At 36.1% G+C, this 26,200-nt stretch overlaps 1 protein-coding gene and 1 long non-coding RNA gene across 3 annotated transcripts; one reads left to right on the top strand and one right to left on the bottom strand.

Moving 5' to 3' along the window:
* The first annotated feature begins 1,344 nt into the window (after window positions 1-1,344).
* Window positions 1,345-17,028, top strand: LOC121258268 (soluble starch synthase 1, chloroplastic/amyloplastic). 2 transcript variants are annotated; one of them, XM_041159730.1, is made up of 16 exons: window positions 1,345-1,527; window positions 1,690-1,963; window positions 3,729-4,096; window positions 4,282-4,359; window positions 11,732-11,856; window positions 12,397-12,478; window positions 12,980-13,153; window positions 13,325-13,406; window positions 14,325-14,416; window positions 14,494-14,556; window positions 14,641-14,730; window positions 14,824-14,948; window positions 15,035-15,143; window positions 15,226-15,281; window positions 16,431-16,470; window positions 16,599-17,028. In XM_041159730.1, the coding sequence occupies exons 1-16, from the start codon at window positions 1,360-1,362 to the stop codon at window positions 16,761-16,763; spliced, it is 2,091 nt and encodes a 696-aa protein (XP_041015664.1). In that variant the 5' UTR covers window positions 1,345-1,359; the 3' UTR covers window positions 16,764-17,028. The 2 variants fall into 2 exon arrangements, with proteins under 2 accessions (XP_041015664.1, XP_041015665.1); XM_041159731.1 differs by lacking the exon at window positions 1,345-1,527 and having other exon boundaries at window positions 1,534-1,963.
* LOC121258274 lies at window positions 15,862-16,057 on the bottom strand. The gene is made up of 2 exons (XR_005939375.1): window positions 15,931-16,057; window positions 15,862-15,895 (listed from the first exon to the last, which is right to left on the bottom strand). It is a non-coding gene; the product is annotated as an uncharacterized LOC121258274 (long non-coding RNA).
* Window positions 17,029-26,200: the final 9,172 nt, after the last annotated feature.

The following is a 26,200-nucleotide window of genomic DNA, read 5'->3' as shown; positions in this document are numbered from 1 at the left end:
AAAGCAAGTAATTATTTAATTTTCTTCTAACTAATTAAAATAATTAATTAGTTAAGTATATATTTAATTAAACAATTGAGATTATATTTTTCACTTGAAATATCCTGGTAAAACTGATGAACCGAATCAAAGCGGTCTTGTTTGTATTTTTGGTGGACGAAAAAAATCAATTCAATCTAAAATTTTTCTTTAAGACTCATCGAATCGGATCGATTACATCCCTAAATATGAAGTATATGACATTATGCGAAGGATCAACGAGGAAACAAGAAAAGTTTTCTTAAAATCAAGTAGAAAGTACCAAGAACAGAAAATAATTTAATTTTGTCAAATTCGTTAACTTCATAAATGAAAAAGTTTTGAAGTCAGAAAAAAAGAAAAAAAGAAAGTCAAGACACCGCGGGCTTCATGTGAGTGTGATTTCTCCTTGGGAAGGCAAAATGTTCCGAGCGTCCATAATGAATTAATTAAAACTTAAATTTATTGAGTATTTAATTAATAGAGAGTAAAATATATTCACAATATATTAGCTAAATTCTAAATATATAGTGACTTTCAATTTTTTTTTAAATTTAAAGCTTATTATACATACATCAAATATATATTTTATTAATTATTTCTTTTTCTATTTCTTTCTATCACATATTTTATCACAATTAGTATTTAATTTGAGTTAGTGATATATTAATTTAATAAGAATATGATTATTAATTAATATTTAATAGGTAGAATAATAAAATATGATAAAATAAAATAAATTAATAATTAAAAAATTAAATATGTTAGAAATTATTAATTATTCATTACTATATAATGAATAAATGAATAATCTAATGTGAAGATTTGATGTGAATAATTAAAATTAAATTTATAACTAAAACTAAATTTATCTTATATTATTTTATTATTATATAATGAAAAAGTAACTATTTTAATGTAGAGATTTATGTGAATAAAATAATTAAAAATTAAAATTTTTTTATATTTATAAAAAATATCCTTTAATTTTGGCTAATTCATTGGAGTTCTATAAGATTATGTTTAGATAATGAGATAAAAGAAGATTGATTTTAGATAAAAATTAAATAAAATATTATTTTTTAATATTATTTTTATTTTAAAATTAAAAAAATTAAATTATTTATTATATTTTATATAAAAATTTTTAAAAATTATAATAATAAAATGAGATAACCGTGTCTATATCAAACGGTATCTAAAACTTTAAACGTGGCGCGTTGACAGAGTGCCGACGGTACTAAAATGAAAGTTGGTCCACAAGCTTTAACTATCAAACAACGAAGCTTTTACATCATATGAACACGGTCCTGATTTTGCCACGTCACACAAAACCGCCATATGTCGATGATAACGGTGACGTGGCGATATTTGTTTAGAGATTGCGCTACTTACGGACCGAGGAATTCTTCACCGAGGATTTATTTTCCGTTTTCGTGGTTTCTGGATCTGATTTCGCAAACCCCACACACTCTCTCTCTCTCTCTGCAGTCTGCACCATCTCAACAGGTGTATGTGTACTTTGTTCTTTTGTCTACTTTTGTCTCATGTGTCTCTCTCTCTCTCTCTGCGTTTGCTAGATTTTCTTTGTTTTTTCTAATGCCATAGACGATTCCTTTCGTACTCCATTGGACTACTTGTCACTCTCACTCCTTCATGGAGTCTGTTCTGATGACAACCAAAGTTTCTTCATGCAAATCCTTCTCAAATCCATTACAAGCTAAATTTAATAACTTCAGAGTGATTGGGCAAGTTGGTTTTGCTCCTTTGTGGAGCAGCAGAAGTAGAAGTGGGTATTTGAGGCTTAGAGCATCAATTTCTGCTGGTGGGGTTGGTGGTTCGCAAGATGCTGTCGAAGAGGAAAAACAGGAAAAGGGTCTCTTTCTGGGCACAGAGAGGGATGGCTCTGGCGCTGTTATTGGGTTTCACTTGATTCCTCAATCTGGTATACCGCATATATCATTATATCTTGTGGAATACCATATTTACAGCTGTTATAGTTTTTCATTTTGGAATCCGTGTTTATTTTCAATTGTCGGTCAGTTTTCAACTTCTATGATTTTTAAATTTTTTCATCGATTGTTTGATGATTATCAATGAAACTTTATACTAATGCCTAGTTTGTTTTCAATCTCAATTCATCTAATCTAATTATTATAATTTTTTCAAATTTTTACATAAAATATAATAAACAATTTAACTTTTTCAAATTTTAAAATAAAAATAATATTAAAAAATATATTTTAATAATATTTTATTCAATTTTTATATCAATTCATCTTATTTAAAAAATCATACGAGACCCTAACAGAGAGAATATAATTTTTTTTAAGATGCGTTTAACCATTTTTTTTTTTTAACATTTACCCAAAGGACAATTCTAATTAATTAATTAACAGATGGTGTTTAATTAATAGGAGACCTTTATAATTAAAGGGACCATCTCTCTCTCTCTCTTAACCTATAGGAAAAATTTAATTGCAAGCGATTCTGCGCACTAATACGCGTACCTATTTAATATGATTAGTGAAAAAGTAGATTTTATTGAAAACAATGCTAATTTAAATTTAAAATATGAAGACAACAACATTAGTATACAGATTGGTACGCAAACTTGCTTGTATATAGCAAAACTCTAACCTATAACATGATAAGAGATGTTGATCCCCTGATCGGAATCTCTTCTAAACTCCTTGTACTTGTAGATTTTTGTTGCATGTCAACGTTTGGCCCTTTGAGAAGATCCTAGCCATATGGGAAAGACATATTGAGGTGGCGAGATCTATTAGGAGAAAATTTCAAACTAATTCTGAGGGCTAGAATGTTTACAAGAGACTGGTATTTAATTGATGGGTCTTGAAAAAAATTTAGACGATAATGTGCTTGATTCAACGCTCGGGCTACATGTCGTCTGAAGCTCAGATTGTTCATTTACTACTGAATTTTCCTCGGGGTAGCTCTACTTTTGGCCTTTCCAGGTCCATATGAACCCTTGATTAATGTACTTGCAAATCAATGTGGTATCCACCTTAGTAACACCACCATCTAAATCTGGCTCCGAATCTGGTTCAAAAGTACATGCAGGACTATTGTGTTGACTAATATAGGACCTAGTATATTTATGGAAAACTCCACCTTTAATTGTATTTACTACCTACCTTCACGTTATCACTTATCATACCAAAATCTTTAATTAATTATTGCACAATTAAAAATGTTCCCATAAGGCTTTGTTTCTTTCGGCTGAAAGAGTTGATTTTCATTTGTTTTGTGGGGAAATAGTACGAGTCAAAGGAAAATATTATACTTGGTAAATTGAAAATTTAAGAGTGTGAGGGTGTTAAATGGTTTATGCTTCTGAGAAGTGTAAGGATACTTTATACGAATCCATTTTGACGGTTAATCTTGGAAGATGTAATGATAGTGATAAGCAATCCTAGATTAAATTAATTCATTCATTCTTTCATTTTTTATTATTAAAGTAATGCATACTTCATACGAACCCATTTTGATTGTCCTTGGTGATTGTTGTGCTTATTTGGCCATTTTCATGGGCCTTTCAAGAATTATAATATTAATTTAATTTTTAATGCTATATATTGAAGTGTGAATTTTAGATAACTCCCTATCCCATATTCATCAACTTTTAATCAATCTGATTATCAAGATGGATAAGAGCTTACTGCAAATCTTATATTCTTGAACTGCAGGTGAAGTTGAAGTCAATGAAGTCAACTCTGTCAAAGACATAAATATTAATAACTTGGAAGAAGCTGAGGAGATAGAAGGAGAAGGGAAGGCCCAGACAGGAGTAACCTACAATATTGTTTTCGTTACTGCTGAAGTGGCCCCATATTCAAAGACAGGGGGCTTGGGAGATGTTTGTGGTTCTTTGCCTATAGCATTAGCAGCTCGTGGACACCGTGTTATGGTTGTCTCTCCTAGATATTTGAATGGTTCTACTGCAGATAAGAACTTTGCTAGTGCTGTTGATTTGGATAGCCGCATTAAAGTATATTGCTTTGGAGGGGTGCAAGAAGTTGACTTCTTCCATGAGTATAGGGACGGTGTTGATTGGGTATGAATTCTATAGGCTTCTGGTTTATATATTAAGCTCTAAGGTGTTTGAATCATCTACATGCGTGAACTAAAGAAGTGCCTCATTTGTTATGCAAAACTATTAACTCCCATTCATTTGTCACTATTACTTGATCCTGGGACCATGTTTATGATATTAAAGAGCTCTTTCCCTTGTCCTTTTAGGTATTTGTTGACCACCCCTCATACCATAGACCTGGAACTCTATATGGGGATACTCGTGGTGCTTTCGGTGATAATCAGGTATGTTTTCTATTAGGATAAAATGCATTAGAACCCTGAATGGTTTTGATGGTGTTTTATCAAAGATCAATTCCTTCTCTCTTGCATGTGATTTCTTGACTAATTATATAATGCCATGTGGGTAATAAATTTTAAACTTTCCTTTAGATCATTCTATTATCATAGTCATTGTTATTTTTATCATCATCATCATCATCATTAAAAAGCTTATGGTAATATGCAAAATAGATTTAAAAAAGAAGAAAAATTGAGGTTTTAGGACATCCTTCCTATCCAAGAGGAGTGAGTGGAGTTGACAAGTAGAGGCCAGATATCATCGAGTTGGTAGAGGACGGGGTTGGAAGAGATGATGGTGACTCGGGGTGTGGGGAGGACTAGAGGAGGTAGGTAATTTGGAGAGAGTTTGGGTGGGACTGAGTGTAGAGGTTGAAGAAGGACAACACTCCTGGTTCTTTATGGAGAACATGAGACTTTTGGCTTATTTTGACTAGTCGCTTCTTATTAGAAGCTAAGGGACAGTTTAGTGAGTTTCATGATAAAATCAATATTTGATCATGAACTTTGGTTTGTTGAAGGTACTGAGAAGGTTTCTGATGTCAGTTTCTTTGTCTTGTGATTCTGCAACTAGGGAACAAGATGTTCTAAGATGGGTATATGCACCCCTTGTAGTAGATTAGCCAATAAGCAGATTTGTATCTTTTTTGTTGGATCCCATGTTGGGTTTCTCTTTAACCTGAAGAAGCCGTCCCACTAGGAAATTTATTGTCTCCACCTTGTCCACCTCCTGCAGTTGTCCTTTCGCTTCAAGCCCCACATCATGTGCACTGACAAATTAACAATACCCTATATCATCAACTCAGTGATATCTTGCCCCAACTTGCTGACACTCACTCCAATTGGATGTGGAGGATGATCTAGTGCCTTAGTTTTCTTTTCTCTTCTTCTTCCCCCCCCCCCCCCCTCTCTCTCTCTATATGATAAGGGTGACCCCTTTTTTTTTTATGGTATTTGTTAAGAGTACATACTTGTAATTAGTGTAACTTATGAGGGTATAATTGTCATTTGTATGTAGTATGTATATGCTGTTTAACATCAATGAATAACACGTAGTATTCTCTCTCTATGTTCGGCTACATGGTATTAGAGAGTTGAGTAGTCGGTTGGTGGTGGTTGTGCGACAGAGCTAGTGGTGGTTAGTGGCGCAGAGTGGTTAGGGGTGGTTAGTGTGGTATCACCGCCGTTGTCTGTAGTGGTTAGTGTGGTTTTTTGTTTGTCCTCTTCGTCGTTGGTGGCCAACAACTTTTTTTAAGGTGTTTCCGGTGACCTCAGATGTTGTCTCCGGTACTGGGCACCAGAATTGAGCTCACCAACATTGTTTGTGCACTCTGGTGAGTTTTCTGTCGTCATTGGCTGTTGGAAGGTCTGTTTATCGCCGGCGACGTTGAAGTCTCGGGGTGTTTGGTTGCAAGTCTCAAGATGTTGAAGTCTTGGGGTGTTTGGTTGCAAGTCTCAACTATCCAATCCTTGCTGCGTATGCCCCCAACCTGGAGTAAGAGCTTATTCCTATCCGGAATAATACCCGTTTGCTAACAAGAATATGATAAACCCAGCTTCACTTATCCTCTTTTAGGATAACTTATTCCGTTTTAAAGCCGTACTAGCAATACCCGAAACATACCCAATATAATCCGATACAGGCTGGTTCAATCCCGATACAGGCTGATTCCACCCGATACAGATCTGAAATTTGGGTTCTTAAGATGGGTTTCTACATTTCCAGATTGTCTTTCTTAGCTTTTCATCCATATCTCATATTCTGTGTGGATTCTGTCTCCAAGTTGAATTGTTATGATTCTTTTCTCCATGGAAACTAAATTTGAGTCAGTGTCTCTTGCACCAAATTTTAATATGCCTATGACTTTGTGAAGTTGATTGGAAAAAACTATATATTGTGGTCAAAATCTGTTGAAATGTTTTTGAAAGACAAGGGTCTTCTTTGTACCCACTTGGTTGATCTAATGCCCGAGTCAACTAGTTCTACATTTGCTCAATGGGAGCAAGAAGGTGCTCAAATCTTGTCACTGATGTTGACCAGTATTGAGCCTAATTTTTGCACTAGCTTAATACATTTTGACACCGCTCAAGTGGTATACGGGGGCATCTCAAATAGATGTATTCAGGTGCTAGGAACATAACCCATATTTATGAGTTGTGTAAGCAATTCTTTGGGTTGAAACAAGGTGCTTTGGGCTTGGAAGAGTATTATTATCCAGTGATGAGCATATGTGAAGAACTCAAAATGTATCAATTTATCACTTCTGATGTTTTAAGTATGCTACAACAACGTGAAGAGTTTAATGTTGTTCGGTTTCTTGTTGGCTTAAAACTTGAGTATGAGTCGGTGCATTCTCAGATTTTGGCAAGTCCACAGCTTCCCTCATTTCCTGATGTGTTCTCCCGACTTCAGCGAGCCATATTATCTGGACAAAGATCTCAGTTGTCTTTTGATCATGATCAGAGTAATGAGAGATCTACTTTAGTTGCCTCCTATGTTGCTCTTGGTAGGCTGGAGTCTGGGGTGGTAGAGGTGCACGTAGGGGGTGTGATGCCAGAGGTAATCGCACTCGAGGTCGTGAATCTTGTAAGTGCACCCATTGTGGTCCCGCTAACCACTCGGTGGATTATTGTTGGGATCTACATGGTAGACCATCTAGGTCTGCTAATTAGGCCATTTGCTAAGATGCTACATCACCGTCAACGAGCTCCAACCTGACTCCAAAGATGATTAACATATTGAAGGATGAGTATGATCAGTTTTGGTCGCACATGGGTGGCTTCATCTTCCATAGCTACTCTTGCCCATTTAGGTACAAGGTCCGCATGTCTTGTCTCATCTACTCAAGATCCATGTATCATCGATTCAAAGAGCTAATGAGACCTTCTTATTCCTTATCTAAACTAGATGCTATGAAATTTCCAAAGAGTGTTACTCTTGCCAATGGTTCTCTTACTAAAGTTACAGGCATTGGATCCACTAAGCTCACTGATTCTATATCCTTGTCATTTGTTTTATACGCTCTAGTTTTCTCTTTAGTTTGCTGTCCATTAGTAAAATTACTCAAACTCTTCAATGTTTTGTGACCTTTTATCCCTCTGTATGTATCTTTCAAGATCTTAATACGGGGAAGAAGATTGGTACGGGGCATGAAGCTGGTGGTCTGCATTACCTTGATGTCAAACAGTCACCCACTCGAGCCCTCACATCCTCATCATCATTTGCTTTTGAATGACATTGCCGCCTTAGACATCCATCTCTCTCTTTTGAAATGTCAAGTTAGGAATCTTGGAAATGTGTCTTCCTTTCCTCGTGAATCATGTCAGCTTAGTAAACACCATCGTGTGTCTTTTGTACCTCGAGTTGATGATCGAGCATCTAGTCCTTTTGAATTGGTTCACTCTGTTATATGGGGACCAATCAACATTATATCAAACAAGTTTCAATATTTTGTTACGTTTGTTGATGAATATTCTCATATGACATGGTTGTTTTTGATGAAGGCACGATCTGAACTTCTTTCCATATTCAATGTCTTTCGAGAAAAAATTAAAACTTAATTTAGACAAAAAGTTCAAGTTTTGTGTTCTGACAATGCTAAAGAATATCAATCTAATGCCTTTGCTACTTAAGTAATAAAGGAATTGTTCATCAAACTTCATGCTCTTATACACTCCAACAGAATGGGGTGGCTGAACGCAAAAATCGTCATTTGTTAGATGTAACTCAAGCACTTTTACTGCACATGCATGCTCCTAAACATTTTTGGAGTGATGGTGTTCATACTGCGTGTCACCTTATTAACTGTATGCCTTCACCAGTTCTCGATGGATTCTCTCCCTTCTCCATCTTGTTTCCTTCCTCTCCATCTTTTTCTCTCCCTCAAAAAATCTTTGGGTGTGTTTGCTATGTTCATAACCTTGGCCTAGACCTTGATAAGCTTGATCCACGTGCTACCAAGTATTTCTTTGTTGGTTATTCCCGTACTCAAAAAGGATATTGCTGCTGTAGTCTTGCTCTTAGACATTACTTCACGAGTGCTGATGTCACCTTCTTTGAGTCTAGGGTTGAGCACTGACAATGAGTGCCCTACCTCCGACTCTGACTTGTCAGAGTGGAGTCGGATTTGGACTTTTATATTGGGCTTTTTTTCTTAGCCTATTTGAAATTTCAATTTGACAATCTTGGGCTCTCACTAATCGGATTTGGGCTTCTAGATTTCATTTTTTTTTAAAATATTTTTTCAATTTCAATTTTATTAAAACATAACCAAAACTGAAAAAATAAATCATTGTACAAATTAATGTTATTATACATTAGTATTATATGTTTATGTTTATACATTAGTATTACATGTTATTATACATTGATTATTATACATTACTAGTATATGTTATTATAATTTAGTTATATATTAGTATTACATGTTATTATTAATTTATATATTTGTGTTTATGCATAATACATTAGTATTAAATGTTACTATACATTAGTTATTATATAATTAGTATTACATATTATTATACATTAGTGTTTATACATTAGTTGTTATTATTGATTAGTATTGCATGATATTAATAGTTAATAGTATGGTGTTTACATATACTAAACTATTATTAGTCAATTTATTCTATTTATATTATATTATAAGAATTTGCTCATACTAGTATATTATTGAATTTAATTAACAATATAAGTTATAGTTATATAAAATATATATGAGTAATATATAAATAATACATATACTTTTATAAAATATGTACAATATTGGATTTGGAGTCGGTACATTGCCACCTCCAACTCCGACTCCGACTTATCGGAGTTAAGTCGGAGTTGGAGCAGAGCCGGAGTGGAGCTGGAGAAAGAGTCGGATTTTCGGATTTTTTCTTAGCCCTATTTGAATTCATACCCTATTTCTCGGACACATCTTCGGTTGTTGAGTGTGATCCTCTACTATTACCTACTCTTGCCCTTTCTCCTGCACACTCACCCACTTTTACCCAACCCTCCTCAGTGCCTTCCCTTGTTCCTTTACAGGTAGTACTCGCATCGCTTGTGACCCCCCGCTCCCATGTCTCTACCAACTTTATCTCCATTTTTAGATCTTGAGCTACCTAGTGCTCCAGACTCTCCACATATTGCTCTTCGAGAAGGTACTCGTTCTTGTGTTACTCAACATCCGATTTGCCAATATGTCTCTTGTCATGCCTTATCTCCATCATTTTCATATTTTACTTCTAAACTTTCAAAACTTTATGTTCCTAAGATACTTCATGATGCTTTATCTGATTTGGGATGAATGACATCTATGAAAAATGAAATGGACACTTTTCACCATAATGGGACATGAGATCTTGTTCCTCTACCACCTGGTAAACAACCTGTTGGCTGCAGATGGGTATATACAATCAAATTCCATCATAGTGGTTCTGATGAACGTCTGAAAGCCCTCTTGGTTGCAAAGGGTTTCACTCAAACTTATGACATTGATTATGACGAGACTTTCTCCCCAATTGCCAAAATTTCTTGTGTTCAAGTATTGATCTCTCTTGCTGCTAATTTGGATTGACCCCTATTTTAGTTGGATGTTAAAAAATGCATTCCTACATGGTGACTTAAATGAGGAAGTTCATATGGAGCAACCACTTGGGTTTGTTGCTCAGGGGGAGTGTTGAGGTATTGTGTGCAAGTTAAAAAAGACACTATATGATTTGAAACAATCTCCTCGAGCATGGTTTGGGAGGTTCTCTAATACTGTATTGGCATTTGGTCTTTATAGATGCCAAACAGACCGTTCGGTATTTCACCTACATAGTGATGCAGGTCATATTTTATTGGTTGTATATGTGGATGACATTGTAATTACTAGGAGTGACTCAACTGAAATTACTAGGCTGAGATAATTTTTACATGATCAGTTTCAGACAAAAGACTTGGACAGACTTGGATACTTTCTAGGAATTGAAGTCGGTAGATCTAAAAAAGGTATTAACCTATCTCAGAGAAAATATGTACTTGACCTTTTGGAAGAAACTGGTATGTTGGGTGCACGGCCTATTGACACTCCTATGGACCCAAATCGTAAAGTCTTGAAAGAGGAAGGGAAGTTGTTTGGAGAACCAGGTCGGTATCAAAGACTTGTTGGGAAATTGAATTATCTTACTATCACTAGATCTGATCTCTTATGCAATGAGTGTAGTGAGCCAATTTCTACAAATGTCTAGGGTCTCACATTGGGATGTTGTAATCCATATTCTTTGTTATCTTAAACGAGTTCTTGGCCTTGGATTGTTGTATAGACCCAATGGACATCTTAGAACTGAAGCTTTTTCAAATGCTGATTGGGTAAGATCTCCTTCAGATAGAAGATCGACTACTGGATGTTGTACCTTTGTGGGAGGTAACTTGGTTACATGGAAGAGAGAAGCAAACAGTAGTTGCTTAGTCTAGTGCAAAAGCTGAATATAGAGCAATGGCTCACACTACTAGTGTGCTGACATGGTTGCAACACTTTCTTAAAGAGATTGGGTTTCCAGCTCCTATCCCTCCAGTTATTTTGTGATAATCAAACTGTAGTGCATATTGCATCTAATCCTGTGTCCCATGAGAGGACTAAACACATTGAGATTGATTGTCACTTCATTCGGGATAAGATATTAAGTGGTGACATTTCTAGACCCTTTGTGAAGTCTGCTAGTCAATTTGCAAATATGTTTACCAAACCACAGTGTTATAGTTAGTCTAAGCTTATTTGTTCCAAGCTAGGTTTATATGATATATATGTCCCAGCTTGAGGGGAGTGTTAAGAGTACATAGTTGTAATTAGTATAACTTATGAGGGTATAATTGTCATTTGTGTGTAGTATGTATATGCTGTTGAACATCAATGAATAACACGTAGTATTCTCTCTCTATGTTCGGCTACAGTATTAATAAGTCTAATGATGCAAAAGGAAATCTGAATTTGTTTTTCTTCTTATTTTCCCCCTTTATATTATAAGCATTTTTTTTTTTTTTTTTAATGGCAGTAATTTTTCTAAAATGATGTGAAAGAAAATCTGAAATTTATTGTCCATATGGCATGGTGCAATTGCTGAATAAATCACTTGCATGCATGTGGGAAGGAGTTGAATAGAATAAAAGTACTGTAAAGAGTATGATTTCAAAATTAGGAACCTAAGGGATATCAATAAAACACCATCAAAGGACAGGAGGTGTTAGTAGATTTTACCCTTACTCTAGTTATAAGGTTGGATTGATAGAGTTATATGCTTTGCCTACAAATAATGACAAAATATTTTTTTATTTGGTTTACAGTTTCGGTTCACTTTACTTTGCCATGCAGCATGTGAAGCTCCACTAGTGCTTCCATTGGGAGGGTTCACTTATGGCGAGAAATGTGTGTTCCTTGCCAATGATTGGCATGCAAGCCTTGTGCCAGTGTAAGGGGTCTTTGCTAATTGCTGAATATGTTTTGCTGATTGTTTACTTTTTTATTTGCCCCATTTTCCTATTTACTGACTAGTAGGAATAGGACTAATGATGTTCTTATACTTACCTTATATAATTTTTTGTCTTCTAGGATTTATATTCTTCTGTTTATTTATTTGCAGCTTTATTTTATCTCTCTGTTTTTTGCCCTTTCCGTTGTAGCTTTATAGATTAGTCTACCCTTTTTTAAGCCTTTTTAAGTAGAAAAGCCGACAAATTCTTTTGAGAAATAGGAGAACCTGATACCTTGCTGTGTGGGAGGTAGTTGGTAGAGGACAAGTAATTATAATGTATGGGATAGTGTGAAAGAGAAACAGGTTTAATGCAGACATATGCATCCTATTTGGACCATATGTTAGCAATTTGCACCTGACGTATGCTGATATGACTTGGGTAGGTTATTATTTTTTCATTTCCTTTTCACAGGTTATGCTTTATTGAGGTGTAAATTGCTATGGGATTGATTGATCTCTTGAAATATACTAATGCAGACTATTGGCAGCCAAGTATCGTCCATATGGAGTCTATAAAGATGCTCGAAGTATTCTTGTAATCCACAACCTTTCACATCAGGTAGATACTTTTTTCCTGGATTCATTCATGGGATTGTATGTTACTTCTTACCGTAATGGGCACAAGTGTGCCAAATAATAATAATAATAATAATTCTCGTATTTTTTTGTAGGAAAATTTCTAGTCCTTGTGTTGGGATGAAAATGAACTTCTGAAATTAAACTTTGTTATTGGGATGAAAGTGCTTGCTCTGAGCACATGGAAGCTTTATCATATTTACATTCTGGAACACCCTTAGGATATATCCCAGAGATTCCTATATGTTGGCTAGTTCACTCTTGATGGGTGTAATATTGTTGCTTTTGAATCTGTAAGGAATATTAATACATCTTTCCACATTTGAGTGTTCCTTCTAGAAGGGCATGCACCTTGAAGAGGTGATAAGCAATTCAATCATTACTTATAGATTAATATTGATGAGGAATGTCTTATTTCTTGTTAATATGTCCTTTGGATCTTACAATCAACACTATTATAAACTAATTGTGTTTCATATACAAGGGAGTGGAATCAGCAGCAACATACAAGAATTTGGGACTTCCTTCGGAGTGGTATGGAGCCCTGGAATGGGTTTTTCCAACATGGGCAAGGACACATGCTCTTGACCCAGGTCAAGCAGTCAATCTTCTGAAGGGTGCAGTTGTGACAGCTGATCGTATATTGACTGTTAGCCAGGTTATAAATGCTACACAGCATACTTAATAGTTATTTGGGGATTTAGGGTTAAAAACTATATTTTATTGGACCCTATGTTGGAGAGAATTTAATCCAAAAAGGAAGACCGAATACATCATATCTCATCATGTTATGGTACTTTTCCTGTTAAACAATGCCTTCTAATTGCAGGGCTATTCCTGGGAAATAACAACAGCTGAAGGCGGATATGGTCTACATGAGTTGCTAAGTGATCGAAAGAGTATTATTAATGGTATGTGTGGGCTAGTTATCTTCATGTCATCCTTTGTAAATTCTGGGCTATTTTTGTAAACGTGGGGAGTAGTTTTTTTCTTAGACACTCAGTTTTAGAATCTAGAATGACATTGCAAATCTTTGGGCATCTTTTTCCTTTCGATCAATTCTAATAGTTATCAACTTAACTTATCTTTATCCTCTGGAATGGTAGTTAATATTGCTCTAGTGAAGGGTCTAATTACAACTTAATATGTGCTATTGTTTCAAGGTCATGTATGTTTACAGTTGACGGTAATTTTTAATTCTAATACATTACGTTCTCATAGATAACCAAGATCTTCCTTCTTAAGCAATCAATAATACTAAAACATTAATTCTTCAGCAGATTGAATCATATTATATAAATCATCTTTATAATAGATTTCTTTTCCCGTTTGAAAGCTTTGAATATAGGTAAATAGTTATCAAACTAACTTTTGAGTCTGCTTCATCTAGGAAGTAACCATTTAGTTGGACAAGTCAACATTTTATTCCATTTATTGAGATATAGCAAGTAAATAATGTATTTGATATGTAACATTCATATTGAAAGAGTGGTGTACTTTGATACATGGAAATGAGTATATATGTAGGTTAAGCAACATGGTTGAAACCAGTTGCGACTAATCACCTTTCTCATAATATTGAGTTCCCTTATTTACTTTTTAACTATTTTCTAATCAGTCTATCACATAACCCTGAAAAAATGTGAATGTCGTTACTCTCGCCTCAATCTTTGTTTAAGGGATGTTCCGATTTCATCATTTCTCTCTTATATACATGAATGTGTCAGCTAATAGATAAAAATTGATGATTAGAAGAATGTAACGTTCCATTTAAATTATTTAATTCAATTGTTAACTTTTCAAACTAATTAATGTTACATACAAACCAGGGATCACAAATGGGATTGATGTTGCTGAATGGGACCCATCTTCAGACGAGTATATCCCTTACCATTATTCTGTTGAAAATATTTCTGAGAAGGTATCCAAGTATTTTGTTTTATATTAGGCAGTGCATAAAAGCATAGTTCTCTTGCCTCAACTATATTTAAGGTGCAGGTTCAATGCAAGACTGCTTTACAGAAAGAACTGGGTCTTCCCATTAGGCCTGATTGCCCATTGGTAATATGTTAATGTCTGCTTAGACTCAGTCTTCATAGCATAACTTCTATTATCCCTCTTATTTGTTTGAATTGAACTGTGTAGATTGGGTTTATCGGGAGACTGGACTACCAGAAAGGCATCGACTTGATCCGGTCGGCAATTCCAGAGATAATGGAAGACGATGTACAATTTGTAAGTGAATCTTTGATGAAGATTTTCAAATAATTTGGCTCCACATTGAAGTCATGCTCCCTTTACATTGCTCCTGCTTTCTATATTCTTCAGATTATGCTTGGCTCTGGGGATCCGATGTTTGAAGATTGGATGAGAGCAACAGAGTTCGCTTATAAAGAAAAATTCCGGGGTTGGGTTGGATTTAATGTCCCAATTTCTCATAAGATAACTGCAGGGTATTTCAGAATTTCTTTTTCATGGTTTATATGTTCCTTCAAGAAATGATGGCACCAACTCACTCACTGTGGTTTTGGAATATCAGCTGTGACATACTGTTGATGCCCTCAAGGTTTGAGCCCTGTGGGCTAAATCAATTGTATGCAATGAGATATGGAACTGTGCCCGTGGTTCATGACACTGGGGGACTCAGAGTAAGTCTAAACAACCAAGAAATTGATTGCAGTTGTTTTTTATATGGATTATTTCTACTCAATCCTCTTCTATTTCTCTCAGGATACTGTAAAAAATTTCAATCCATATGCTCAAGAAGGCAAAGGTGAAGGTACAGGGTATGTATGCCTCTTTTGAGCTCTTGGCTAAATGATTTTTTTTGACAATGAGAGAGAAAGGAAATGTAGACTATGCCTCTTTTGAGCTCTTGGCTAAATGATTTTTTTTGACAATGAGAGAAAAAGGAAATGTAGACTATCTCAACTTCACACTCAGACTTCATGAGATATATCACGTGACACCAGCACGCTGATGGGTCTTGGGCACTTTATCCTGTAATATAAGTCTAACCATGAGGTCTGCATCCTTGAAGCAAGCCACTTGTTCAAATATTTTTCCTTTTCTTGGTTATATTCAATAAGCTGAGGATTGGTTGTTTAAAGATGGTACTGTTTTGTTCATAAAAAAACTGGGCAATTGGAACATATATAAATCTTGCAGATGGCTGAAACTATTGCACAGAATAATCAAGTCATGCATTTCTAGTTCACTTCTAACATGGACAGAAAAGAATCAAACAAACGACCAGGAAGGTGGTAATTCATTCCAAATTCCAAGGGCGATGTGTATAAAAAGATTGAACAATTCACCCGTGACTCATATATGCCGATTTACACTATCAATGATGCTGTGATTGTGCCTTATGACGTAGCATCCTGACTTTTATGATAACCTTCTTTTTTTTTTATAAGTGACTTTTATGATAACCTTCTTTATCGATTATGTTGGTTAGCTTTTCATTTTGGTAGCCTTACTTTTCACCACTTTTTGTGGTAATTATTTCACTACCTTACTTGTATTTCTACAACATTTTCTGGATAATGATCAGCTCCTCTGGATCTCATTATGATTTTGTTATCAATAATGCTCATTAGGAGTTTTAACTTTTAACCCGTAGGGGTTGGCTCAAGTGGTAAAGGCCTTGGGCTTGGGGGTATGCTCCCCCCAAGTCTAAGGTTTAAATCTCCTCGGGTGCAAACAATCTCTAGGGGCCATTGGATTGGAAGATTTTTCCCTTGAATTACCCGAGGTGCACTTGCGGGAAACTCCTTGCCGAGGGCCTGTGCACCACTGGAATTAGTCGGGAAGCTGTTCCTGAACACCTGGTGCCAATAAAAAAAATGCTTATAATGAGTTTTGCATGAATAATGATTTTCTTTTAAAGGAGCTAAAGCTAAATTATGACACCGTTATGGAATGTGTTGCAGATGGACTTTCTCTCCTCTGACAAAAGAGAGCATGTTGGCGGTAAGCAAATTGATTGTTTATGTTTTCTTACTTCCTTTATAGTTAGTATGTGGTTGTGTGTGGACAGTGCAGGTGGGGGTGGTGTTTACTCACCAGCTTTTTTACTTCCACTGGATGATTATCTGCAGGCTTTAAAAATTGCCGTTCGGACTTATAGAGAGCACAAGTCTTCTTGGGAGGGATTGATGAGAAGAGGGATGCAGAGGGACTGCACATGGGAAAATGCGGCCATTCAATATGAACAGGTGTTTGAATGGGCATTCATTGATCCACCTTATGTCAGCTCAGATTAAAAGAGCAGATAGAACTAAGAAGGGTGCCAGAAAAAAGAAGAAACAAACAAACCTCCAGCTTTTTCCTTGGTTCCAGTCTTACATGAGAGCTATTCATTGTCATACCAGCTTGGAAACTACACGTTCTTTTTCCATTCCCACTTCAAGGTGGTATATATATCTACAATAATTTTGGTCATTCTTTTGGTTGAGAAGGTGGTACTTGTATTAAAAGTGCACTTTATTCTTCTAGATAGTATAAGATGGATGGATGTTTTATGTTGAAGGCTTTTGTGTTCTTGAGAGTTTTAGCTTGGTTTCTGTCCAGAAGTTGTAGAAGATCGAACCGGTTTCCTTCTTTCCAGAGAATCTATTATCTAAGGTGAGGCAAGTAAGGTTTCTTTTTTTGGTTATGGAAGTGCGTTTCTTTGGAAGATAGGTTATTCATTTCTCTCTTTTTGAAAGGTTATTCATTTCTATCTGTGAAAGACATTTATTGTGGTTTTCTATTCGGAAAAGAAAAGGGATTTGGTAAAAGAGTATATTTGGAAAAGGGTAGTGCCTAATGCCTATAATCTTTATGTTGTCCTAAGCAATTGTTTAGACAATTTCAAAATTTCAATAAATACTGTTGTGCCCTCTTGACGCCATTTGTGATGGGTCGACTTGCGAATATAGGTTGCGCAGGGCGGATCATCTGCAGCTCGTAGGGATACTGTGGCGATCAGTGATAACGTCTCAAAGGCATTTCACAGAGGCATCCAACGTTCAAGTTTGATATATATATATATATATAGAGAGAGAGAGAGAGAGAGAGAGAGAGGCTGTAGGCAGCATTGCTGCGCTCCCAGATTGAATCATTTTAACGAGTAATGTTAGGCACGAGTTTAAAGTATGCAAGCCTTGCGTAAGTCTTTTGTAAAAAAAAAAAAAAATGGATTTCACTTGGACAAAATTTGTATTTTTTTTTTCACTTTTTTATGATGAGGTCTCTTTTTTTATTTTTTTTAAATAATGTTATTATGTCACCTCATTTTAACGGTTGATGTATTTACTTTTTTTATTTTTTTATTTTTATTTACTGATTAAGGAAGTGACTATTAGTATATTAGTATATATTTTTTTATTTTTTAAAAATATTTAAATATGTTAAAAAATGTAAAGAAAAAAAGAAGAAAAAAATAAAAAGTGAAATTTTTACTAGTGGGCACGCTCATTAGGCGGCACAATTATTATTATTATTATTATTATTTTGTTTTTTACAAAGAGTTGCATGAAACTTGTCCACGTACAAATCATTACTCTTTAACGAGCTAAATTGCATGGGATATAACTCCTTTGTGAGAAGTGATTTCATTGTTTATGTGAGGATCCGTTGATATGATTCTTTGACTAAAGAAATTTAGCACAAAGAAACCTTTCAGCCTAATAATGACATTGTCTCTCTCATGAGTGGGATATCGATACGAGTATACTACCCTCGAAATTCGGACTGTTCATCCGACTCAAATTCTTTTTATTTTCCGAATCGAAAAGGTCCGGCCGAATCTCCAGTCCGACTATTGTTTAAAAAAAATCGGCATTCTCTGACTCGACCTTCTGATTTTATTTTTGTATTTGTTTTTATCTTAATCAAAATTTAACGACGTCGTTCAACACATTTTTCAGATAATATCTTTTTGAAATATAATTGAAACTTTTTAACTCGTTTCTTATTGGTCCGGTTATTTTGGGTCAGCCCAATAACTTGAAATATAGTAAAAATTTTCAATTTCGTAACCGTTTCCTATCATGTCATTATTTTGGGTCTGGTCAGCCATATGGGTTTATTGTACACTCTGCTCAAAACCACAACTCCTATTGCCCAGAATGAAGGTAAAGAAAAAACCCAAACAATTCCATTTTGCTATTGATAAAAATAAACCATCCATTCTCTTACTAATTTTCCTCCAAAATTACCTTTACTTGGAGTTCAATCGCAAGATTATCTTATTTGGGAGAATTTTGAGACGAAAAGTAAAGAGATTCATTTACATGTGATGAGTATCTTGATTTCTCGCCATCCTATTTTTGTTAGTGTTAGTGTATATGTTGTTATGTGAGTCCTACATTGGTTGAGTAAGGCTCTTGTTTAGCCTTTGACCTCCTATATATAGGCCACCTTGTATAGCACAATTGACACACAGAATTGATTAATATAATTCTAACATAGCATCAAAGTCACTACTATGATCCTTTTAAGTACTAGTAGTTTTCATCCTTCTCATCATTCTTCTGTTGTCTTTGTCTTCTACGATTGAGGCATGCAAGTGTTGCTCAGTGTCGTCAAATAGTTGTAATTGCTATAAAGACTACTACAAAATTTCGGAATCATTGTGGTTGAAGCTTTGTTTTGATCACGCGGCATACCATTGAGAAATCTCATTGAAATCGACTTAATGTCGTCAAAATAGTCAGATCAGAGCTCACATACGCCTCCACTTGCCATCAAAGTTTCCATCGTGTCGCCCATGCACCTTACATGCTTTAAAGCTTCACATCCACGTGCCACATGCGCACGACTCATCGCTGACGTCAGCCTTAGTCTTGTCAGTAGCCATGTCATCCAGCCATCTCACCACACTACCACATCAGCATTTTTTATTGTTGACTTTGTACGTTGACTTTTTCGATCCATGTGTTTTATGCATATTTTTACGTGTTGATCTCGTTTTTGTAGTCTATTTTTGTATATCTGATCTCATAATGGCTCAAAAAAATGAGATTCTTCATCTTATTCATGTGATATTAGATGGTAGAAACTATTTGGTGTGGTCTCAGTCTTTTCACAACTTTGTTAAAAGTCGTGAACTTTGGTTCTATTGCACCGGTGATTGGACAAAGGCAGTGCAAAAGGAAATGAAAAAGCAGAAAAATTTTAATAGCGCCTTTTCAAATGGGATAGCCATAATCACCGGATCTTTACTTGGATACGCAACACCTCCATTTCGACTATCTCTAACCTACTTGGTAGCTATGATGATGCTCTATCTGCTTGGACATGTTAGTCAGGCGTTATGCTACTCCTTATGGGTCCAGAGAGTACCAACTTATGGTCAAGTTGTATCAGCTTAGACAAGAGCCTAACCAATTCATTAATGACTTCTTTGATCGTCTTTGTCACATTTGGAATCAGATTGATCTCTCCAACCTACTCTGGAAGGATCCCACCAGTGCTAACATGTATGCCATTCGTTGTGAACAACATCGTCTCTATTAGTTTCTCATGGCCCTACAAGATGACTTTGAGCGAATCCGTGGTCAACTGCTTAATCGCACTTTGACTCCTTCCCTAGATATTGCTGTCAATGAGATGATATGTAAGGAAATTCGTCTATAGACATTACAAACTCAAAACAAGCTTAGTGTCTTGGCTACCAATCCATTAGTTTCCTCCTCTAACTAACCTCAACAGTTTGGTTCTGGAAAGCATGATCTTGGCAAACTCCACTCCAATAGGTTGTTTTGTCATTATTGTAAACATTCTGCCCATGTCATCTAGACCTGTTACTGTTATAACAAGAAAGGAGCTCCTATTGTTGTTGTTGCTAGTTCAGACACTCCTCAGGTCTCTAAAACCATTAGAGATGCATATAAGTCTTCTGGATCCACCTTTACTCTCTCTACAGCTGACTTAAAGAACCTCTTGAATCAGGTCTTGGTCGGTTTGGTAATGCATCATCTTCCTCTACTCTTTTTATTCTGCCCTATAAGTCACTCTCTTGGCTTATATATTCTGCTTGTCACAATCGTATGACACCCTCCTCATCCTTGTTCTCTAAAATGCAATCTGCACATCCATCACTTGCTATACACACTACCAATGGATCCATTATGCTTGCTCCTAATATAAACTCTTATCTCTATATCCAACATTTCCATTTTTGAAGTGTTTCATGTTCTTAAACTCTCTTATAACTTGGTGTCTGTGGGGCAATTGGCTCAACTTGGCTACTATGTTATTTTTGACTACTCTGGTTAGACTGTGCAGGATTCACGGAAGGGACAGGCACTTGGGATAGGCCCTAGAGTGGAGCGTATGTTTCCAATGAGTACTTTTCATCTTCCCTCTGGTCCACCCACTAGTGTTTCTGCTGTCACATATGTTTCTCCTTCATTCGCCCTCTGGCACTCTATACTTGGTCATGCATCATCTCCCCAGATACAACAATTAGTTTCTCGAGATCTTTTAGGTTCTGTGTCCCAAGATACATTTGATTGTGTTTTTTGTCGGTTAGATTATAGTTAGATTTATCTTATACACTCTCATTTTGAACTATTGCATGTTTACTATAACTTTGCAAAAATGATTGAAACTCAATTTTCTAAATGTATCAAAATTTTTCAATCTGACAATACACTTGAATACAAACAATCTGCTTTTCAAAGTATCTGGCAAACATATGGCACTATCCATCAAAATTCTTGTCCAGGCACCTCTTAGCAGAATGGACGAGCCGAACAAAAACTTCATAATATGCTTGAAATAGTTCGGACTCTTCTCCTCTCTGCTAAAGTCTCAGCCCCATTCTGGGGTGAAGCTACCCTTACTGTAGTTCATACCATTAACCACCTTCCAAGTTCAGTCATCTCAAATCAATCTTCATATGAGTGCCTGTTTGGATCTCCCCCTAACTATTAACACATTCGTTCATTTGGTTCTGCTTGTTTTGTCGTTCTTCTGTCTCATGAACATACAAAGTTGGAGTCACGTTCTTTCATTTGTTGCTTTTTTGGCTACGGTGAGACTCAGAAGGGCTATCGATGTTATGATCCTATTGCTCATTGCCTCCGCATTTCCTATTATGTTTTGTTCTAGGAACATTGCCTGTTTACTGAGGTATCAACTTTTAGTCCCTCTATTTCTCAATCATCTACCGAGATTTTTCTAGATGAGCAATCCATTCATTCTTTACATGTGTCCATATTCGATGTTCCATGCATTCCACCTACTCACTCTTTTGACACTCCTAGGCTAGGATCTGTGTCTCTTGAGCTGGCTCCCTCTCCAGCTGCAGTCCTTGTTCCTGCCTTGCCTGCAGATCACATAACCAACCTTTCCCTTCACCGTTCTTCTCAGTTAAGATCTCTTCCTACTCATCTGTATGATTTCCATTGTTATACTGTCCTTGATATTTTGCACGAGCCTCACTCTTATCGTCAGGCCTCCACTAATCCTTTATGACAGGATGCAATTACTAAGGAACTTGATGAATTATCTAAGAACCATAGATGGGGTCTAGTTGATTTGCCTTATGAAAAGTTTGCGATTGGTTGTAAGTGGATCTATAAGATCAAGACTCGCTCAGATGGTTCTATTGAGAGGTATAAAGCTCGACTTGTTGCCAAATGTTTCACATAGGAATATGGCATTGACTATGAGGAGACTCTTGCCCCAGTTGCCCGTCTCTCATTTGTTCGCACTCTCTTGGTTTTTGAGGCCTCTTGCCAGTGGAAGCTTTTTCAGATGGATGTCAAAAATGTCTTATTGGATGGCAATTTGTGTGAAGAGGTCTATATGCAACATTCGCCTGGTCTCTTTCATCCACCAGCCAAGGTCTATCGCCTTCGTCGTGCTCTATATGGCTTTAAGCAAGCCCCTCGCGCCTGGTTTGCAAAATTCACCTCTACGATTTCCCGCTTAGGCTACTCCTTTAGTTCCTATGACTCAGCCCTTTTCATTCGCCATTCTGACAAAGGTCTCATTTTGCTACTACCATATGTGGATGACATGATTATTATTGGTGATGATCTTAATGACGTTTAGGAACTTAAGGACTTACCCATTAGGAAATTTGAGATGAAAGGTCTTGGTCAACTTAGTTATTTTCTCGGCTTGGAGATCACTTCCTCAACAGATGGATTCTACCTCACCCAAGCCAAGTATGTCTCTAATCTTCTATCTCGAGTTGACCTTACTAACAGTAAGGTTGTTGATACACCCATTGAGCTTCATACACATCTGACCCCCTCGTGTGGGGAATAAATGTTTGACTTCACACTTTATCGACAGTTGGTTGGCAGCCTGGTTTACCTTACAGTCACTCGTCTAGACATTTCTTATGTTGTTCATCAGGTGCCCTAGTTCATGACTCTGTTGTCCTACACATCCTTTGGTATCTTAAGGGCACTCTCGTCCATGGTCTATACTTCTTTGCTCAGTCTCCACTATTTCTTCGAGCATACTCTGATGCTAACTGGGCAGGTGATCCCACTAATCGCTGTTCCACCATAAGTTACTGCTTCCTTCTCGGTTCCTCATTGATCTCTTAGCGTAGCAAGAAACAGACTGTTGTCTCTCGATCCAACACTGAGGCTGAATATCGTGCCCTAGCAGACACCACCGCTGAACTCCTTTGACTTCTTCGATGGTTATTATAGGATTTAGGTGTACCTCTCACCTTTGCCACTCCTCTTTATTGTGATAATCGCACTGCCATTCAGATTGCTCATAATGATGTTTTCCATGAGCGGACCAAGCACATCAAGATTGATTGTCATATCGTTCATCATCATTTGCTTCAGGGTTCTCTTCAGTTGCTCTCTGTCTCTTCTCAAGATTAGCTTGCCATCATCTTTACAAAGTCTCAAATCCTATGGCTCGATTTCGTTACTTAGTTGACAACCTCAAGGTGGTTTCTCATCCACCTTGAGTTTGAGGGGGCTGTTAGTGTATAAGTTAGTGTTAGTGTATATGTGTTATATGAGTCTCACATTGGTTAAGTAAGGCTCTTGTATAGCCTTTGGCCTTCTATATATAGGCCATCTTGTGTAGCACAATTTATATACATAATTGATTAATACAATTCTAACAGTTAGGAATGTGGATTGAAAATTTTTATTATCAAGCCGGAATGTAGAGCACACCTAGTAAAGTTCTTATATAGCATAATTTGATTTGAAAGATAAATTTTAAAATTTGAATCTTACAAATCAAATTTTACCATTTAAGTAATGTGGATGGTGTGTTCTACACACCGACTTGAGAATAGAATAATTCATATGAATTTACTTTCAGGGAGGTGGAAACTTTTTTTTTTTTTTTACTAAATTAACAAAAATGTCAGTACTTATCATTTATTCAATTTTTAACCTTTTGATGCTAGTATTTTATTTTTTAAAAATAAAAAAATATTTATATGGGCTATGCCTATTTCATTCATATATATAATATTTATCTTACTTATAAAAAAAAGTATTTTATTTTTTTAATATGATATTGTTAAAGTTATACAAGAATAATCAGGCTGTTGGATTTTTATTAATGCTACTTTTTGTTTAAGGCTTCATTTGGAAACACAAAACATCTTATCTCATCTCAAAATTTATTTCTCAAATATATTTAAACACAAACATTTTTCAATTTTAATTTTTAAAATTTTTCATCTAATCATAAAAATTTTCTTAAACTTCTAAACAAAATATAAAAAATAATTCAACCTTTTTAAATTTCAAAACAAAAATAATATTAAAAAATAATATTCTAATAATATTTTAATTTTATAGTATTTTTATTAAACTTTTTCTCTATCATTTTCAAAAACCTAATAAAACATCTTAATTCAAACAATTTCACTACCATTCATAAACTATTTCACAACTATTCACAGATTTATCATCTCATCTAGGCCTGCAACCCGACATGAAATAGCCGAGGTTGTACCCGATCCGACCCGAAAGCAATTATTTAAGGCGCCAAACCGATCCGATCTGACCCGATAAAAATGGAATCGGGTCGAACGCGTATGACCTGACATTTACTGAAAAAACCCACAGTTCCCAGCCCAAGCCTTCAACAGACGCTGCAACAAAGCCCACGACCTCAGCCCAGTTGCCTTCTCGACTTCATCTTCAACTCGAGTCTTCTGTTCCCAAATCTAGGGTTCCAACATGTTACAGTCAGCGGTTTGAGAGGTAAGAAAGGCAGAATCTTGGAGGTCTCAGGAAGGAACAAGACGAAGAAGTCTGGTTTGAAGTGAGAAACCCCCTTTTAAATCCCAACCTGTAGTACTGAAGTGTTACACAACATTCGATCTCCATAATTTCTCCTTTCCCAAACTACATCCTCAATCTCCTTCATCGCCCACTTCAATCGTCTAGTTTTTTTTTTCCTGACTCGTTGGAATCGGATCCGGTTGGCAGTTGGCACAACACAAATGGTTATTTGTAGTTCGTCTTGTTTGACGAATGTCACCACGACCAAGCTCATCTAATTACAAGACAGTCTGCTTCAATTGCTAAGGTTTCTTATGTTCTGCAAAAGAACCCCAAGTTTACTCGAAGAGATGGACTTCGACGACGTCATATCCATGGTGAACGAAGACGAACAGCTTCAAAGTTCAACCTGCTCTGTTTTATTTTGCTTTGCCATTGAGGAAGTTGAAGCAACCACTCCAGCCCGAGGAAATGGCTGCATTGGCGGTGAGAAATTTGCTACATTGATGGTTGTAGTGAAATGAAATTTGCTTTATTCTGCATTGATGAAAGCAAGTGGAGGTGAGAAATTTGCAGAGTATCACAAATTGAGAAATTTACAAAATATTTGGGCGGCTAGGGTTTGAGCTTGAGGAGAAGTTTGTATTTATACGGACGGGTCGACACCGAAGATAAAAACCCATTTCTGGTCCGGTTGAGACACGACCATATAACAACCTGATAAAGTCGGGTCGGGTCGGGTCGGGTGATTTTAATCGGGTCTTTCGGTTTCTTGGTTTTTTTGCACAGCCCTAATCTCATCTCATTTTCCAAATGAGGCTAACTATCTGTAGATAAAAATAAAGAATTTTTATATTCCATAAAAAATTAAAAAAGAATAGGGATATGCAACCGGATCCATATATCTGGCCGTAACCAGATCTGGATTAATCCAGAAATAATCCCGGCAGATAATCATATTCAATTCGGATATCCAGATTTTTTTTCATTTTTTGGCTATAAATCTGGATATCTGGATTGTAACCAGAATCCAAATCCGGATATCTGGATTGTAACCGGATTTAATCCGGATTTTTTAATATTTTTTTTTAAAAGAAAAACTATTTAAACTCAAAAAAATACTTTTATAGCACTTTTTTTTACCCGATTACGGATAACCGGGCCATAAAACTAGATCCATAACCGGATTGGGATTTCTCTCAACTGCTTGGGTGTAATCCGGGTGGATAACCACCCGGATGCAAGAGGAGGAGGAGAGGATGTGGCGGGAGGAGAGGACGTGGCGAGAAAGAGAGAGGCTTTGAGAGAAGAACCAGAGAGGAAAGAGAGAGGGGGAAAGAGAGACTACGGGGGGATGAGAGATTAGGTTTAATTTAAACCTAACCTCAAAACGACGTCATTTTATTAACGATTATATATATATATATAAATAGTTATATATATTGGGTTGGGCTCAGGACCCTGTAGCTTGTGTGGGATGAAGG

Source organism: Juglans microcarpa x Juglans regia, chromosome 3S, assembly GCF_004785595.1.
Source record: "Juglans microcarpa x Juglans regia isolate MS1-56 chromosome 3S, Jm3101_v1.0, whole genome shotgun sequence".
NCBI classification, from domain to species: domain Eukaryota; kingdom Viridiplantae; phylum Streptophyta; class Magnoliopsida; order Fagales; family Juglandaceae; genus Juglans; species Juglans microcarpa x Juglans regia.
Note: the sequence above shows the minus strand (reverse complement) of the source record. Positions and strands in the feature narration are given on the sequence as shown.